The sequence below is a fragment of the Camelus bactrianus genome, chromosome 16 (assembly GCF_048773025.1).
Source record: "Camelus bactrianus isolate YW-2024 breed Bactrian camel chromosome 16, ASM4877302v1, whole genome shotgun sequence".
Taxonomy (NCBI): domain Eukaryota; kingdom Metazoa; phylum Chordata; class Mammalia; order Artiodactyla; family Camelidae; genus Camelus; species Camelus bactrianus.
The window spans coordinates 54772594-54791679 of record NC_133554.1 but is presented as its reverse complement, the minus strand read 5'-3'; the positions used below and the strand labels follow the sequence as shown (position 1 = coordinate 54791679).

General features: G+C 41.2%; 1 protein-coding gene across 1 annotated transcript; it reads left to right on the top strand.

Moving 5' to 3' along the window:
* Window positions 1-6580: 6580 nt before the first annotated feature.
* Window positions 6581-19080, top strand: JPT1 (Jupiter microtubule associated homolog 1). The gene is made up of 5 exons (XM_074343660.1): window positions 6581-6768; window positions 13169-13311; window positions 13651-13748; window positions 14670-14688; window positions 18816-19080. Exons 1-5 carry the CDS (start codon window positions 6713-6715, stop codon window positions 18962-18964), a joined length of 465 nt encoding a protein of 154 aa, XP_074199761.1. The 5' UTR covers window positions 6581-6712; the 3' UTR covers window positions 18965-19080.
* The last annotated feature ends 6 nt before the right edge of the window (window positions 19081-19086 follow it).

Here is a 19086-nt window from a genome sequence, read left to right as displayed (position 1 = left end):
GATTTCTAATGCTTATTAATTGAACTTTTCACTATCAGTTAACAAGAAACTGAATTCCCATTCTTACCAATGTGGCCTTTTTGGATCCAGTCCTTATGAAATATCGTATCTTGTCATTTACTTAATTCACTCTACCTCTGTTGCAATATGGTCTTTTTTAGATTCCCCATTTCTATAGTGAATGAGCGTCCCCAGAGACAGAAATTCCATAGGTTTTTGGCTGTATATATATTACTCTGAAATCAACTGAAGTTTTATTTTCATATATATATATATATATATAGTGCTACCAACCTAAGCCTGTCCCCAAGAATTCTTAGAAGAGATCATGTAAGTGCACTTTCTTGTTGCTGTAGATAACTATTAAATAGTGAAATTTTATTGTCCTAAAAACTTAAATTAGGATTGAAATTCAAGCCAGAGAACTTTATTATCGAAGGGAGTCTTAAATTGAGTTATTTAATGGGAGGAATTTACTAACTAATGTCATGTCTGAGTTTTTGCCATGTTAGGGGAAGGTAAACTTTAAAATAAATTATTTCATACTAGGGAAATTTTCTGTAGAATTTTTAAAAACTATAGGGAAATGTGTGGAAAAGGCACTGTTTCATAATATAGTATGTTGTAGCTTGCTGATATTTGGGTCAGTGTGTAACTAATTAAGATGCTCCCTATTTTCTTTTTAAATGAACTTTTCTTGGTTGTTGCCCTCACCCTATTTCACAAATTGCCAACCAAAAAACCATACTCTATGGGAAAACTTATGGAGCACTTAAAAAAAAAAAACTTTGAAAATAAGTGAATTATTGAAAATGCTGAAAGTAATTTTAGCATTTTAATTTTTTTGACTTGGGAAGGGAGGTTCAAATGATGGGAGTTATACTGCTGTTTTGGTTGAGTGTTAGAACAATTTGGCTGAACCCTTTCTGGCTGTGCTTGCTTACCTCACATGTTTACATCCTAAAAGTAGCAAATAGTATCTAAGTGAAACACTGTCTGTATAGGGAGATAATGTTTATTCTCAAGCATCCCTCATGTTCATACAAGCTGCTAGAGGCCAAAACAAGACATTAGCAATGTTTTAGAAACAAGACTGTCAAGTTATTTGGCTCATTATTTTTCTTGTTTATATTTTCATGGAAGTTACTTTAATTGGATGATCAGATTATGTTCTATCTAAAGAGGATGAAGTTGAATGGAACAGGAAGGAGTAAACATACTTGGAGGGGAAATTGGAGTCTTGAGTCAAAGTCTAATTATTTGGGAGACTGACAGCAGGAGGTCAGTAAGATAGTGGAATCCCAGGATTTGAGGGAGGGCTGTTGGAAAGTTTTTCCAAGGTCTTTGTGGGGCTCTAGGGTATTGGAGAGGGCCAGCTGTGCCGCTGAGGGTTATTTTTGAGTTAGGATGATGCTACTTTTAAACATGACTAACAGTGATTCTGGATCATGGTTTTGCGTTAGAATCCCCTGACGAGCTTTTAAAAAATACCAGCGCCTGGGCCCTACCCCCAGAAATGCATTTTCAAAGCAATATGGTATTGAGAAGCAATTCTGCAAGACATTCTCACAACTCTTAAGAGTTAATCACTTTATGCTGAAGATTAAATGAGATGATGGGTGTTTTAGTTGCCTAGCACAGTGCCTCCCACATACTGAGCTTTTTAAATAAAAATTATTTTCAGTGTGAAGTACGGCCTCTGCCATAGGATGCTGAGGCTTCAACTGAATACTGTAATCTCTACCAGTTGGCCTGCACTTTCTATTCATTTAAAAAATGGAATACAGTCTTTGTCTCTTTAGGTTTTAAAATAAAGGCTTAATACTAAATTGTGCCCTAATGAGTCTTTAAGGAAAAACAATCCTCAGCATTTTAATGATTATTTAATACTTTGAAGAACCAAAGGACCCATCCACAAGATCCTTCAGCATTTTGATTAGGTGATTTGAGGGTTAGTCCTTGGATGTAAGAAATAAATGTGTTTTATAATGAGACTTTAGTCTGTGTAGTGGTTAACTAATGAAAAGAGTTCCTCATAGTGGAACATAACTAGCAAGGAGTCTATAAACAGGTTAGGAATTTAATCTATTACTTGGAATGTAGAGTGTTATTTCCCTGTAAGCAGTGACATGTGACTGTATGGGATCATTTTACAATTTCCTATACCCTTAGAGCCATTGTAAAACAGTTCAAAGTTCAAGAATTTTCATGTAATATTTTCTTTGCAGTTGATATTTTTAAGGCATATCATGTGACTAACTGCAATAGGTTATAGACTTCGGAATATTAAGAATTTTCCCACCCTTTGGGCATACCCTTTTAAGTTATTTTATGTTTATAATTTTAGCAGTTTTTGCAAAAGAGGCTAAATTCATCTTAGGAGAACAGGACAGATGGGTTAGATTTTTTTGTTCTTTGGTGTTTTAGTTTTGTTTTGTTTTTTGCTTTATTCAATAGAGAAATAGTATCATGAACCTGGGGAAAGAAGACTAACCACGTAATCTCTCTCAGCATTAAGCCTGAGAGGAGGAGGAGGAAATAATGGGAAGACAGGAATCATGCTTTCCCTCTCCAGTTCAGAGTGATGAGAAGGGCATGTCAGACCTTAGAGTTGTATGTACCATTTTGTTTACCTTAACTTTGAATAAAGAGAAGGCAGGAATATGACAAAGCCATTTGCCATATTTGAGACGTCTGGGTTGCTTCATTTGATTTGTTCAATGGCAAATGAGTTTTAAGAGAAAATAAACTCCTTGGGCTGTCTCTGGCTCTCTCAGTGGCATTGATCTTTTTTTTCCCCCCTGGTGAGGAAACAGCTAAGAAAAGAATGGACAGATGCATACTAAATTTGGCTTTAGGAGTGATGGATACAGAATGTATGTGTGAGTGATGTACTTAAGGGGCACCCTGCAATACTGGGATTGAGAAGAGAGGCTTATTAGAAATACTTATTGTTGGGCCATTCGTTAATTGTTACTTAACCAAGTTCAAAAGCACATGGCCAGTATTTTTTTTCCCAGTAGTTTCTTTTGATAATAAGGAATAGAAAATATTAAGAGCATATATTAAACTATGGTTTGAACATAAGCAATAACTATTCATGTAGGTCAAAAATAGTCAAATATCTGCAGTTTCACATGGTCCAACCTAATATGTGTGTATTGGTTCACAGTGAAAGACACTATTCTAAGATTATTTCAAACCTGATCGTAGAATCTAGGTAGGATAAGTCCCAGTAATGAGGCCATGTGGAATGCCGATTTCCTCTGGCATTTTGGAATAAATAGGGGCAAGTTGAAATTATGGGGGATTCAGAACACTGCATATTAGTGGGAAAGCTGGTAACACTTAAGGCAAAAACATGTTTGAGAACCAAGAGATGCTATGTTAGTGCATATTTGTGCATTTGGTTACAATTTAGGTATTACCTTAGGCACAAGTGGTGAAGAACAACTTGTAGATTGTTCTATTTTGAGTAAGTTGTGCATTACATTCTCGAATAAAACTGTCCACACACCCAGCAACAAACGTAAAAACCAACAGGATTCCTGTCTATGTTAAAGGAAAATTTATTACGGCTTTAAACATTTTCTGACATCTCTTATATAGTAGATTTAAGATTTTTTGCCACCTGCTGCAGAATAATATATTGTGTTCTGAGGAAATTATGAAAATGTTGGGTTTACACCGCTTTTGGGAAAGCTGATTACTAGGCTTTCTGTATTGACTTAACAAATGGGAGAATAGTACTTTGAGTATGATAAGGAAGTGGCAGCATGGGACTAAGGGAAATTGAAGAGCACTTGCTGCTTAAAGAGTTCAAAATGTAGGCAACTGCTCATTCGCCTCCCCGTAACTATATTTATGAGGCAGGTGAAAATGGGCCTGCATATATAGGGCAGTGGTTTTCAAATTGCATCTTACAGAACTCTGAGGTTGTGCAAAAAGAGGGGGACACAGTGGAGAGTGACAAAGGACAAGGGGAAGCAGAGAGGGCCAGGATTTGCGATACTCTGCCCAGGTTCAGTCACAGCTGCTCTGTTGTTAATCTATTCTATGTATTTGGATTCTGCTTCATGTAAGTTTGAAAAACACTGCTGTAGGTCATAAAATAGCTGTTAGACCATTCCTTGTCATAAGATTTCATCTGTCTTCTATTCAGATTTATTGGTTAACCTGAGAATCTGAAACAAATTTTGTATTAATACCCTAGATGTTATTTTAAAACTCATAATGGTGGGCCTTCATGATTTTATAAGCAGATGTTCACATTGTCCCATCCTTTTACACCTTTTGACCCTGATCTGTGTTGACCTTTTTGGACAAAATGTAATTTTATTAATGTTCCAATTTCAACTGAGTTGGTCAAATGGAGCAAAGGTTGTAACAGAGCTACATATATCTGTTTTACCCCAACTCTCCATCTTGCAGCAGAAAGTGGAGTACAGTGATTATAGGCAAAACTAGGTAGGAGGACTAGTTATTCTGGAAATTTCAGGCAATTTTACTTTAAAATACAGTGAATGTTCCCAACAGGCCTGCCTGAGATGGCCTTAATCAGGTGTCTGTTTTATATAAATTTACTCTTCATAATTCAGACTAGATTAAAAGGGGTTCCTGATTGCTTACCTTTGAAGCCAAGGTTCTCAGCCCAAGATGTATGTTGAGCATTACCTGTTTAACTTATTACAGATATCCATGATTGACTGGACCCTACACCTGGAAATTCCAATTCAGTAGATCTCTGGGGCCTTGCATTCATTTATATTCTTTAAAAGCTCATTGGTTATTCTGATGTGCAGCCAGGTTGAGGTACCTCTAATAGAAAGCTTTCATTTACAGAGTACAGTATTCTTAACAGTTACCTTGTTCCAACCCTCACAGAATAGGTGCTGTTAACCCCATTTTACAGATGAAGAAATTGGGCTCAAGGGTATAAATGACCTAGAAGTGTCTTAAATCGGAAGAGGGCAGAACCTCTTTTGGTTTCCACTCCAATGCTGTATTACTACACAAATCTGTTTACTCCTGGAATACAGGGAATGGAGGAAATAAGGCAAGTCAATACAAACTCAAAAGTTTAGGCCAAAATGGCCTCTAAGTCAAGTCCAAACCCCTCATTTAACTTACAGAAAACAATTTCAGATTGTTAAAACGTTGTGATTACTTTCCAAGTAAGTCATAATAAAAATGGCGATTCCTTTGATGACTTGTTATGTCAAGACATGCGCTTTACATCCATTACCTCATTCAGTCTTCACAACTCTATGGAGTCTAGACACTAGTCTGTCCTAATTTTACAGATTAGGAAACTAGTGCTCAGAAAAGGCAAGAGTCAACCCTGAATTTCTCCTTTGAGATCCTGAGCTGGCAACCATCATACTCCACTACTTCCTAGTTAATAATTGTATGATGTTTGAGGAGGGGATGCATGCGCACAATTTTTTTTTAAGTTTTTGGAAATTAAGGCTCAATATTTATGAAAGGGAAGATTTGAATCCAAATAAGTGGTGAGATTCATGCTTTTGTGGTAAGCACATAAAGACATGGCTCATGGCTTCCAGAAGTGAGGAACTTGTCTCTGACGTTTGTGTAAAAGCCCAGGAGAGTGGTTAACCAACTCAAACTTCAGCTGGAAAGGAGGAGACCAGACAAAGAGGAATGTAGTTCACTTGTTACGGAAATACTGAGAGAGAGATCTGCCTTGAGGGAACAGCATGACTTGGGAAGGACTCCCTTCTTGTTTGCCCAAGACTTTCCTATTGCGATCTTGTAAACAGTCATTCCTGAGCCCTCCAAGTGTGTCTGCATTTGTTGCAGGGATAGATTTACCCAGACAGATGGAAGAGTCATGACTTAAGGGTTATAAACAGCTGCAGAGGCCTGGGCTGCCCGGATAGTCTTGGTAGCAAGGGATGTGGCCATTCCCCCCAGCTGGGCATTAACTAGCCTTAGAACAGGCCCTCAAATCGGAACGACTGCAATTTTCGTCTAGTGAGTGCACCACCCATTACAGCTAAATAGTAACAATTAAAATGTAAAGAATTTACAGTCGTTTTAGAAGGGATCATCTCGGCGTGCTTTCTGTTGCTGACTCATAGTGCTGCTGCTTTGGTATTGTCAGATTTCCAAACAGGACACATAGTAGGTATTCAGTAAATGTCAATTTACAGCAGTAATTGTAATCCCTTAATGAGCATGCCTTTGCTATCCCACTACGAGTAAAGGCAAGTATGTGAATGGTAAAGATAAATCCGGCCTCGGCTAACTCGCCCAGAGCTTTTCCCTCTATCGGGTAAGTTTTATAAGTGACAGCGAGCAAAACTTGTATCGGGCGCCGGGCAGGTTTGCCCTTTGTCCAATCATCTCTGAGACTTGGGGGTGGGGGACGGGGAACGTCCCTAGACCTTCCCAGACCAGGAAGGGGGCGGGTTTAGGCTGAGCAGGGGACGCCTCAGCCCGTCCTGACGCTGCATGATGCTTGGCACTCCAGGGAGCCAATTGGAGCGAAGAGAACCCTTTGAATCAGCCAATGCTGGCGGGGCGGGGGCGGGGTTTGTGAGCTCTATAAAGACGGGGGCCGGGAAGGTAGCAGGCAGCAGAAGCTCCTGCAGCAGTGGCCGGCGTTGGGGTGGGAAGCTGCTCTCCACCCCTCCGACCAGACCCTTTCAGCGCTCTGCTCCCGCGCCAGCCTACCTCCCTCCTCGGCGCCATGACCACCACCACCACCTTCAAGGGCGTCGACCCTAACAGCAGGAATAGCTCCCGGTGAGGCGGCGGGGCTCAGGGGAGAGAGGGCCACTGCTCAAGGGGGCCGGGTGGGTCAGGCGGCCGGTCGTTGGCCGTAACGTGCCCGGGGCGCTGCGCTCGCGCCCGGCTGGGCGGCGGGTCTCAGCCACCGGCACCGCCTTTGTGCCGCGGGCAAGCTTGGCGGTCCGGCCCCGCCCAATTGCTGCTCCTCTCCCATTCATTCCTACCCCGGAGCGAGGGGCAGGAGAGGGCCGGGGCCACTAGAGGTTGCAGCGCGGCGGATTTTCGTTAGTCGTTGCGTGCCGAGAAGGATTCACTTTCTCCCCTTGGCGGCATTGCGGGCCGGGCGGCAGGGCAGTGGGCTTGGGCCTCAGGTGCCCGGGCAGCCCTCGGGGCTCCTCGATCAGGCCCCATTGTCCCACCCCCGGCCACGCGCTCATGCCTCTGGCCCGAGGCAGGTGGCGGCCCCGCGCCCGGCGTGGCAGTCAGATCCTGCAGCCGCAGCAATCAGGTCCGGCTTGCTGCTCTAACCCGCTTGGGCCCTCCCAGCAGGTGGTATTAGTACTCGGGCGGGGCTGGTCATCGCGACCCCCACCCCCCGTTCAGGACCCAGTCGTCAGCCCTCTGCGAAGTGCCTCCCCTCTGCTAACAAAGGAAAGACCCCTGCTCCTTCCCCTCCCGCGCCCACCTCCGGACGGGAGGGGGAGCGAGTCGGTCCAACTGGGTTTTTCTGCGCTCAAACCTTAGGACCTCGGTCTTTGAATCCCACCTTTTCGCTCCCGGCTTTGACGTTTGCCAAATGAGTTCAGCCCTAGCCCCGGTTCCCTTGCGGGAGGAGGTTTCCTTTTCTTGGGCGGGGCCGGAGACATCCATTGTCTCTTCCGTACTATCTCCACCTGCGTAGCCGGGGCCTTTCTGACCACTCATGCCACTGCGTTTGGGGAAGGGGGCACTGGGCACAGTGTTTGGACTGGGACCCTTTTCCAAGCACTTGCCTAACTTGGTAGAAGGGCTTGGATTCCTTGGAAGACGTCCACATTGTCTCGGCTGATAGCATGCACGCTGTTCCTTAAGGTGGGATAAGGCGTCTCTGGGATCCTGCTCAAGGCGTTGAGGAAGCTTAGATTTTTCTGGGTATCTCTTCTTCATTGATCACGACCAGCAGTCATGTGTGGCCAGCCTTGAGGTCTTGGGCAAGTGGCACAAAGGGAGCCATTTTGTGGGGCTAGGAAGACAGCCGTGAAATAGCAGTGTCTCACAGGGGTTGGAGACCTTGGGGACAAAAAGCAGGCCTTAGCAGAGTCTTAAAAGGGGGTGTTGGAAATGACATTCCTTTTCAACCCATTCCTTTCCCTTTCACAATGTAGAAAAGAATAGGAAAGATTAAAAAAACTAAATTAGTGGGTTACTGGGAGGAAGGGGAACTTAAGTAGGGTAGACCTACAGAAATACTGGTCACTCCCTCTTCTGTTGTCATCCTTGCAATGAGATCATTTTTTCTTCAGAGGACACTGGAACAAATTGAACCTTGGTTTTTCATTTTGTGCCATGAGGTCAACTTTATGCTGGTCAGACTGCAATGATTGAAATATGAAATTCTACACATTATAGTAAAAAATCTGAGGTTTTATCCTTTGGGGTTGAGTGCAGTTTAGTGCTTCATAAAGAATTTAACCATGTCAAATGAATCCTCACTAGGTTTTCTGATATGTATCTTTGAAATGTGAGCCATGAATGGTTTTTGGTTCTGCAAAATAAATGTTTTCATTCACCTTTTGTCATCAATTTCCTTCCAATATTGTGATCTCAAGACTGTAGCATTGTCTTTTTATTTACTTCCTACCTTTCCTTCTTGTATAGTCTCACTTAATTCTCCTAAACTTCTCCAGTAACATTTTCCTGTCTCCATAAACACATTGTAAATTTACTGTGGTAGGGAATGATCTGCAGAGGTTATACGGGAACTGTGGGATTTAAAGAGAGAAGAAAGAAAAAGAGTGATTTTCTGAAAATTGCTATCCGCAGTGCATGGACGCATTTTCGTTGAGTCTCAAGATACGTAATCCTGATTACGTTGTTGAATGTATCATTCAGAAAGAATAGCAGGATCTTAAAAAATAAAATTGAAATAATTTCTGCCTTATGAGCCAGATCCTTTGTTTGGGGATGTCTCGCCGTTACACATGGGCTCTACAACACTGACGTCATCGGAGTAGGTAGTACCTGCTATGGCAAGAGGAACACAGACCTTTAAAAAGTTGGGCCGGTCAGAGCTTTCGCTTTCTTTTTAACCTGGCAGTTGGGTGCTAGTGTCTTTTCTTTTTTTAAGGCCAAAAAATATTTCCTGGCTCTTTAGGTTTTTGAAGGTTTTCAGCTGGCTAAAATAATTCATGAGAGTTTAATTATGATAGTAAGGAAAAAAATTGATCTAATCTCTAGGGAGTGAAGGGGCTGACAGGGAAGCAAGTTAATGCTGATTGTTAACATTTCAAGTGTCTGGTGATTTGAGATACAAACAATAAAAACCTATTCGTTTCAAACTCTTAATATGAGAGAAAGCCTGTTCAAGAATGTATAACATAGCTTTATGATTTAAACAATTTAATTAGCAAACCCTAAAATTATCCTTATGAAAGATATGCCTGAACACATTTATCTTGATTCACATGATGAATTTAGTCTAAGTGGATAGTTCATATCTGAGACTTGACAAAAAAAAAAAAAGTGGGGTTTTAAATGTTTTACATGTTACAAAAAGCACAATGGGTCTATGGGTCTTCCCCCCTATAATAGGGAAAATAATGACTTTTTTAGGGTTTGTTTTTTTTTTAATGGAGGTACTGGGAATTGAACCCAGGACCTCGTGCATGCTAAGCAGGCGCCCTACCACTGCGCTATAATACCCACCCCACCCCACCCCGGTATTTTTATTTAATGTAAATTGAGTATTGAATTTTAATATGAACAGATAATGAATATTAGATTTAGGGGGGGGGGACACTAGAGGACTTACAGAAGAAATATATTCAGTCTAGAAAAACTAGAAAACAAAAAAAGGTAATCAAAGCACCAACTACATAGCATAGATTTGTAGTTTAAAGAGAAAAATGGGATTGAGTGTTTCCTCTATTGAAGCACTTTGAGCACTTATGTGCCTGCCAGGGACTGAGGATTAGGGTTTTGGCCCCATTTCTGTTACTCAGCTAATGTTGGGCAATTTATTTAGAGCTTCTCAGGGCCTGACTTTGTTCTCTTAAAAATGAGGCTGTTTTGTTGAACTAGATAGTGCAGAGCCCAGCGTACTACCACCTCTAGGGTCAAGCTCAGCTGGCATCTGATTTTCACATTTATAAATGGTTAACAAAAGCAAGAAGAATCCTTCATGACTTGCGAAAATGACATGTCAATCAAAGTTCAGTGTCCATAAATATAAAGTTTTATTGGAACGTAGCCACACATCGTTTTCATGTTGTCCATGGCTGCCTTTGTGCTATGGGATGGAGCTGAATTGTTGCAAAAGACCAAATGACCCACAAGCCAAAAATATTTACTATTTGACCCTTTACAGAAAGAGTTGGTGACTAAAAGGAAAGGATTTCTAACATCTTCTACTTGTCATTCTTCAGGATCTTGGAGCGCTCTACCACTTGGCTTCGTGGAGGAGGCTTAAGAAATGGGCTGGATTTGAAATGGTCACTGAGGAAGGGGTGGAGAGTGCTCTGGGCAGGAAGAAATCTGGGAGGTGGAGATAAGCCAGAACAGTTCATGGAGTAGTGAAGAAAGTGGCCTGACGAGATTGGTGAAGATGGGTTAGAACTGAAATGTGGTTGAGAGGCAGCTTTTGTCTGATTTCCTTCCGTTCTGCCTCGGCTTAACCAAGCCTTGTGCCTGCAAGTATGTGTGTCTGATGGTCTTCCTAGGATAACTTCTGAAAGTAGAAATGCTGGTTCATGTAAGATGCAAACTTAAACATTTGATATGTTTTATCAAAATGTCCTTTAGAACGTTTGTGCAAATTTATATTCTCACACTTTAATTCATGCTGGGAATGGGCTTTCTTTTCTTTTCTTTTTCTTTTTTTAATGAAGGTACTTGGAATTGCACCCAGGACCTTGTGCACGCTAGGCATGCACTCTGCCACTGAGCTGTACCCTTCCCCTCCCCACCATTTTTCATCTTTAACAGTCTAGTAAGCAAAAAAAAAAATCCTTTTGTTTTAAATGTCACTTATTTGCTAGTGAATTTGAATTTTTAACCTTTAGAGACTATCCATATTTTTTAATTGTCTGTGAATACCTTTTGTCCATTTTCTCTTGTGATTCTTCTAATTATTTTAAAAAGCATTTATATTATCTTTTATCAAGTATGTGTATTTTTGCCAAGTTTAATCTGTCCATTTTTCATGGTTTCTGGCTTTCATCTTGTGCTTAGAAGGAAAGCCCATTTCTTCAAGACTCGTACGTGTTTTCTTCTGGTATCTCTGTTTTTAGTCTTTAAATTGAAATGTTTGACCTAGCTGGAATTTATTTTGGTAAATGAAATGAGTTAGGGATATATATTTTGTTTGTTTAATCAAAATGGCTAGCCAGTTACCCCAGTTCAGTTCTCCATACTGAACTACATAAAATACTCAGTAGTTGTCTTTTCGAGAGAGAACTCTATCTTGACAGATTTCTGAGGAGAAAATGACAAAATCCCCATTGCAGTAGTTGGTAAGATTCTCAGTAAGTGATAAAACATATTTAAAAATGAGTAGATTTGAACAACTCGACCAACAGGCTTTATCTAGTAGACACTGGCAAATATACATTCTTTTCAAGCACATACAGAAGATTTACAAAATTGACTGCATATTAAGCCATAAAACACATCAAATTTCAAAGGAACAAGTATACAGACTTTGTCAGCTTTACAATTAAAAGCTGGAAATCAGTGAACTAGAAAGATCTTAAGTTTGGAAACTCACAAATGCACTTTTATTTTACTTTAGAGGAGTTTTTTAAATTTTGGGGGGGTAGGTAATTAGGTTTATTTATGATTTATTTTAATGGAGGTGCTGGGGATTGAACCTATGACCTTTGCATGCTAAGCATGCACTCCACCACTGAGCTATACCCTCCCCGACAAATGCACTTTTAAATAATTTATGGGTCAAAAAAATATTGGAAATCAGAAAATGTTTAGAATGGAACAATAGCAAAGGAAAAAAAAATCAGGGATGCCTCTAGAGCAGTACTTAGAAAAGTTGATACCTAAAGTATTTAATTTTCCCTTTCTTTTCTAATATAAGGAGCTGAGTTTACAAATGATGGCCATATTTATTTGGAAACTTAGATAAAAACGAACACATTCCCAGAAAAATGTTTCTTACTCAAAATGATTTAAGAAATAGAAAAACAGACCGCTTCCATTACCAGTAAAGGAACTGAATCTGTAGTGAGAAAATCTTTCCGTGAAGCCATCTCCATTTTCTGTGTTTTGAGCGGTGGCATGACAAATTAAATTTTTTCCAAGGAGGGGGCAAATTGGTCAGCCTGTGGCAAGAAGCTGTGGAAATGTGAGAGTGCTGTGTTTCCCTGTCAAACAAAAAAGCTATGGATGGTGTGTAAATATCATGGGTGGTATGGGGCCTGCCCTGGAGGCCTGGACAGTTTCACGTTAACTTTCTCCTTGTGGCTGGTCGCTCAGGTGATTAGTGAGAAGAGTGAGGTGCAAGTGTGCACACAGGGCTTGCTGGCAATGTCGAGACAAGGAGGGATGATCATCACCTCTCCTTGGGCTTCTAAATTGGTCAAATTAACTTTTATATGTATGGTCTTCCTTTTTTAAATTTTTTACTTTTTACTTTTTTTTTTTTTTTTTTTTTTTACAACCAGGGATATATTCCCTTTTTTGGTGGGGAGTAATTAGGTTATTTGTTTATTTATTTATATTTTTTTCAAACGGAGGTGCAGGGGATTGAACCGAGGAACTCCTGCATGCTAAGCATGTGCTCTACCACTGAGCTATACCCTTCCCCCATTCTTCTATTTTAAAGAATTTTGTTGAAAATAAAGATAGAACTGCTTTTTAAATAAATGACAAGGTGTGCTTCTAAACTTCTTTGTAAATGTGTCCAGTGGACAAGATCCATTAGGTTTTCGCAATTTCCTAAAAGGGGACGCCAGCCAGGCTGTTTCAGCTGCCTTGTGTGGTGCCCAGCCTCACTACAGGTGTAAGCAGCGTCTCATATCTTAACATCCAGTGTTGAATTTATACCGTGATAGAGGCAATTCCTTTTCCCCAGTAGCAGCTCTGTTTTGTCAGGGGGAAAGCAGAATGAGTGGGTGAGGGAAATGAAGTGAAAGGTGTCTGAAAACATTTATGCTGAGAAATGTTCTGGTGTGATCTGAAATTGATGTTTTGCCATCATTCTTAGGGTCTTGCGGCCTCCAGGTGGTGGATCCAATTTTTCGTTAGGTTTTGATGAGCCAACAGAACAACCTGTGAGGAGGAACAAAATGGCCTCCAGCATCTTTGGGACACCTGAGGAAAATCCCCCGTCGTGGGCCAAGTCGGCAGGTACCATTTTTATTTGTGGTCACTGGTCAAGGGACAGGCCCAGCAGAACCACCTGAGCTGGCTTTGTGCGGAGGAGCAAAATCTAGCTTAAGCATGAGATAAACAACTGCTGGAACTTGTCGCTGGCGGAGAGACTGGGAGTAAGAAGTGGGAAATACTGAGAGTCTGTGTGATGGCAGAGTAAGGACTGCCGTCAGATCGGGTTATTTCGTCCATGTGCTACGTAACTTACCTCCCTAACACAGTCTGCTCGTTTTGTAACATGAAACTAACACATTAAATAGTATTTTGCTTCAGTTCTTTCCATTGTGTTCCTTAAGAAGGTGCATTTTGACTCAGGTACAAAGTCCAGTGGTGGCAGGGAAGATTCTGAGTCATCTGGACCCCAGAGAAGGAACTCTTCTGAAGCAAACTCTGGAGACTTCTTAGATCTGAAGGTCAGTGGGCCAACAGCGGGGGCAAGACAGGCTTTGAGGTTAATACAGTTTTAGAAATTCAGTTCCACCCTATTGTACTAAGAGCTGCCACTGGAGTTTTACACAGAGGTCACCAGGAGAGGAACTGAGCATATTGGTGGTGGAAGACTGATAAAGAGTAGCTCACCGCTCTAGGTGAGTGGTCTGTTCACCTGTCTCTTCTACCGTTAGGTTTAGTCTCCATCCTTCAGTATTGATTTTTGAAACTGGACCATACGCATTTGCTACCAATCTCATACGTAGTAGCATTTCTGCGTTCAAGGACTGTTTTAGTTGTGGGCAGATGTTGCCCAGTCATTTTAAGCTGAGCTCCAGGAGACGGCAGCATGGGTGTTACCATCAGTTGTCTGCAGGTGAGCCCAGCCCCTGAGCCCCCAGGTGTGTGTCTGGAAAGCCTGGTGGGAATCCTCCTGAGTAGGGACCTCAGAGAACCTGGAGGCATCAGCCAGCTGAGTGCGGGGGGGACCTGTAGGAGGGCTATGGACTTGACAGAGTCCCCTCAGCAGCTAGACTGGGAGAAAGGAAGCGGGGATGGAAGGATGGGTTTGCTGGTTTCCTGTTCTGATAAAAGATTCCCTGAAATACTGATACTAGGTCATCAGCGTAAATGTTAAGGTTTATTTGGTGTTTCAGGCATGTTACTGGCGTTGGGGCAGTTTGCCCAGCAGTATTTTTGTGTTGCATTGTCCCAGGTTGAATAAAGGTTGCTTATTGTAATGGCAGCCTGACCCTGAACTTGACCACGTGGAAACAAAATTTTGCAGTTGTGAAATAGTTCAGAGAAGCTATTGTCTCTTTGAAAACTATGATTATTTTATTTATGTGTTGCAAAATTGAAATCTGAAGTAAATTTTTAATTTTTTTTTTGTTGTTGTTTTCTAGGGAGAAGGTGACGTTCATGGTGAGTACTTCTGGAAAAGTATCACAATTTCTGGTTTTATAAATGGTTTTAGGATAGACTGAAATTTTAATTCAAATCGTGTCTTGGCAAAAGAGACTGAGGAGTGAAGCTGGCTTTGCCAGTTTCCTCTAGGTGGAGGGGAAAGAAAAATGAAGCTGGAAAGTTCGCAAGCATGTATGTCCACATTTGGTATCGGCCGGCAGTGAGAGCAATGCTAGAAATGTACTAGAAAAGGGAAAAACCCCAGAGAATTCTTTAAGAATATATGTATATCAATCAAGTTGGCATTTGTTACACTCAATGAGAGCTTTTTAGTAAAAGTCTCTGGCATTTCAAGCTCAGCCCACAGCATTTAATTTAAAAAGCATGTTTGATTATATATTGAGGTGCTCATCCAGCAAGACACTGGTAACCCTATGATCTCATAAATGATGATTTAACGGGCAGATGTAAATTTTCAGTTAGCACCCATATTATCAATTATATGTGGAAAGGAGCTAATCATTTTAAGTCTTTGAAGTACTTGTTGGCACGTCTTTAATGAGTAGCAGAGAATTACTGGTGCGTGTAATGAGAAGGTTACATGTGCTGGGCAGTAGCAATCAGGCTGAAGTTGACCCGGTGACATGCAGCCGCCACAGGGCCCTCTGGTCCAGGAGGATGAACAAAGCCGCTTCCTCGTGGCCTTTTTCTCCCATTACATTTTGTGAGGCAGTCTTCCAAGGAAACAGAAATATATAAGAACCACATTCCTCTTCTGCCCTCTCAGTGTTTTTTTGTTTTATTTTTTTAATTTAAAAAAAATTTTTTTTTGATGATTTTTAGGTTTTTATTTTGTTTGGGGGGGTAATTAGGTCTATTTAATTAAATTTTTTTTTAATGGAGGTACTGGGGATTGAACCCAGGACCTCATGCATGCTGAGCATGCGCTGTGCTTGAGCTACAACCTCCCCCTACTCAGTGTTTCTTGATGGACATGATGGGAGGGGAATCTTATGAACCCCTGTGAGCATGACCTGGGTTCTTCCTCAGTGGACAGGTTGCTTTCTCACTGGACTGAAGGGCTAGACTTGCTCCTGTCCACTTTTTAGATAGACTGTTCTGGAGGTTAAAAAAAAAAAAATCTAGGCTTTCTGATTCTGGGCTTTTTGTATTCTGAAATACTTCTACTGTCAGACCTTATTTAGCAAGAATCAGCTAATCTTTATTCACTAATTTTGGCCAATGGTTATAATTAGAAATTTGGGGAACCTAGAGAACTGTGTGAGAACTTAGGAAAAGATGTGTCATTTGTCCTAATAATAGTACCCCCAGTTCAGTGTGTTATAGATTCTTCAGGTGAAACAGCACATAGTTCTATAGTATGACAGGTCTTTTTTTGTAAATGATCAATCAGTTTTGCCACCTGATTATTCTGTGTTCCTGACTGTTACTACTTTTAGCTCATTTGTCATAAAACGACAAGGGGGACAATCATTCAGGGACATGTCTGATGAGTAAAGGTCAGCCCCAGTTCTGTTGCCAACTTGACTGCAAAGTTAAGCTACTCTGCTCAGGTTAAATAAAACAGATTTTTCTGGATATACTGCCTCCATCTTTTGGGGAGTTAACACAGGAATGGCTACAAGGAGGGCTTTTGAAATCTTTCAGAAAGAGGGAGAGAAGTTCCAGGAAGTTCAGGCCCAAGTCTTTCCCTGCCTTCAGGCAAGTTTGATGGTCTGCTGTGTCTTCTAGTGGTTCTAGTCTCCTGATCCTTAAGGTGCATCATTTTTTCTCTTCTGACATTGGTGTCTATTCAGTCACCTTATTGATGTGCCAAAGAAGAAAGACAAGTCAGGAGTATAAAAGATGTACGTTATGGTGGAAGTGTTTTTGTTTAAAACCCCATTTAAAAATTATTGGATTCAGTAGACAAAAGCCTTCTCTGTCAAGTCCTATAGAAGTTTCTAAACCCTTACTTATGTCATTATGTAGACTAACCAGATGAAGTAACTGGACCTCCACCTTCTCTGGCTGGAGTATTTCTGACTGGACAAACAAGCATCTAAACCAAGGCCTGCTGTTTAGTCTCCATGTGCCCTTTTTTCCTCCCCCTTTTCTTTTTTGGGATGTTACCTAGTTTTGAAAGACAGAACAGTTCCAATAATTATGAGGAACAAGCAGAAGATTAGTGGGAATTAGCTTATTTATCATTTTACAGAGATAAACTCCCATGGTAGAGCTGAAAGATAACTTTGTGTCCTTCAGAAGTACTCACTAGCTGCTCGGTGCGGACAGTGTGGAATCCAGTTAGATCCTGTGCAGTGGGGAGGCCGTGTTCTCGCAGCTGAAATCAAACAGCTTGAACGGATACGCTGGCTCAGGCTGAGTTCATGGTCTGTAGTCATCTTAGATTATTTTAAAATGTAGGTTTTTAGGGTTATTTAAGGGCACTTTGTCGGAGGACTTGGGTGCTTGATGTTGACGCCTTTGACCCAGTTGCTAAGCTAAAGGGTAGCCCTTTCCCTCCAAGCTTTAGTTCATAACCCTGAGCGCCGTTGTCTTGGAAAGCTGCATGCTGGAGTTTTACATGTTGGATAGTATAGGACATTATATGCCTTATAAGTGCTATCAAATGTTCCCAAAATTCATCAAATGAAATCTTCAAAGCAGCAGTAGTCTATGTCTGAGATGTTGTATTTCTGATCTAAGGCCCCCCCCTTGGACTTCTTGGTTTTAGGTGGCTAAATCAAAACTCTGTACAGGTGGTTTTAGGAACATGTACTTTTAATGTTTTTGCCTTTGAGGAACTTAAAGTACATTTTTTCGAAGTTGGTACTTTTCATTGGTGTCTAGTATGAGACCACAGGAAGGTCTTAGTACATACCATAACCGGTATTTCTGTTCCACTACTTCCGGTCTTGGAACTTCTAAACTAGAGGAGGGAATAAATGTCTTTAACCCTGAAAGTAGTTTTTCTCCCAAGTCTCATAAATTAGTGTTTAATTTTCTACACTAGAAGTGCCTCTTTGTGTGTGATTATTCTAAGGCAGGTGTTAGATTACACAACTGAAGTTACTTTGATGCTTTAACATGGAAATGAGACCTGGTGTTTCTTTAACAAATTAAAAATAAGTCTTAACATGCCTCAAATTATCAAACTCTGTAGGAATTACCTTTCACAGAAAATCCAGTGCCTTTTCTTTTGCAGTCACTCTTGACTTTGAATCAGTAGAAACTACCCAGTTAAGAATACATGCTTGCTGGGAATTTCACAAGTCAGTGAATCAGCCAAGCGATAGCTAGGATATTGGATAATAATACACCAATTCTCAAGACTTTAATGTGGAAAGTGCCAGGTTAATATAATGGCACTGACCTGATTACAGAGATGTTACTACCACTCAGTAGGGGGACAGTAGATTCTTTAGTAATAAGTGAGTAGTAGTTTTCACGCATCAGTTTGGCAGAGGTCAAAGTAAGGTGGTTACCAGGTGGTAGATGTGGAAAGATGTAAGGGGAGCATATTTTGACATGGGTGGTGGGGTAGACCTTGGTACAACCACCCAGAAAGGTGGTGTGTAATGTCTGTTCAAATTGAAGATGACAGCCCTGTGTCCCTGTGGGCACACGTTCCAGAGTGTACGCATTACAGCTTGGGAAGGGTTGGATTGATTCTGTTTTTTGCTATCAGTAGAGGGTTAATCATAAATACTCTTCTCTAATATATACTATAAAGCAGTTAATTAAGCAAGCTGAATTATGACCATGTGTATAAATAGGAATTTTTTTTTAAAGTTGGTATCATTTATAGTAAAATACAAAAGCAGTGTTCTGTGTTATTTGCTGGAAAATATATACAAAACATACATCAAACAAATGGACTAGAGGAATGCACACAACTCGTATATATGTCTTCATGTATTGATGAACTGTAGAAAAGAAGCTACACAGCAAAGGCCTGGGGACAAATATGGGGAAACAGTAACAATGGTTAATCCTGGATAGGGGCCACATGGTTGGTGACTGTTGGTTTCTTCTTTGTAGCTCTAGGTATGGTTTGACCCATCTTCAAATAGACTCTTTGCATCTTCCCCGGGAATAGTTATTAGCCTTAGTAGCCTTCATTTCATTCTCTGTTTTCCTAGAAAACGTGGACACAGACTTGCAGGCCAGCCTGGGGCAGAGCGAGGAGAAGCCCGTGCCCGCCGCCCCTGTGCCCAGCCCGGTGGCGCCGGCCCCGGTGCCGTCCCGGAGAAACCCTCCTGGTGGCAAGTCTAGCCTCGTCCTGGGTTAGCTCCGCCTGCCCTGAACTCTGTCGTTCTGTTTGTTTTCTCCATGCTTGTGAACTGCACAACTTGAGCCTGACTGTACATCTTTTTGGATTTGTTTCATTAAAAAAGAAGCACTTTATGTACT

Excerpts from the sequence above, each read along its gene's own strand:
- JPT1 (XM_074343660.1), top strand. The coding sequence starts at position 6,713 with ATGACCACCACCACCACCTTCAAGGGCGTCGACCCTAACAGCAGGAAT. Across the intron at positions 6,769-13,168 it reads AACAGCAGGAATAGCTCCCG|GGTCTTGCGGCCTCCAGGTG; the intron begins GTGAGGCGGCGG and ends CATCATTCTTAG. Across the intron at positions 13,312-13,650 it reads GTCGTGGGCCAAGTCGGCAG|GTACAAAGTCCAGTGGTGGC; the intron begins GTACCATTTTTA and ends ATTTTGACTCAG.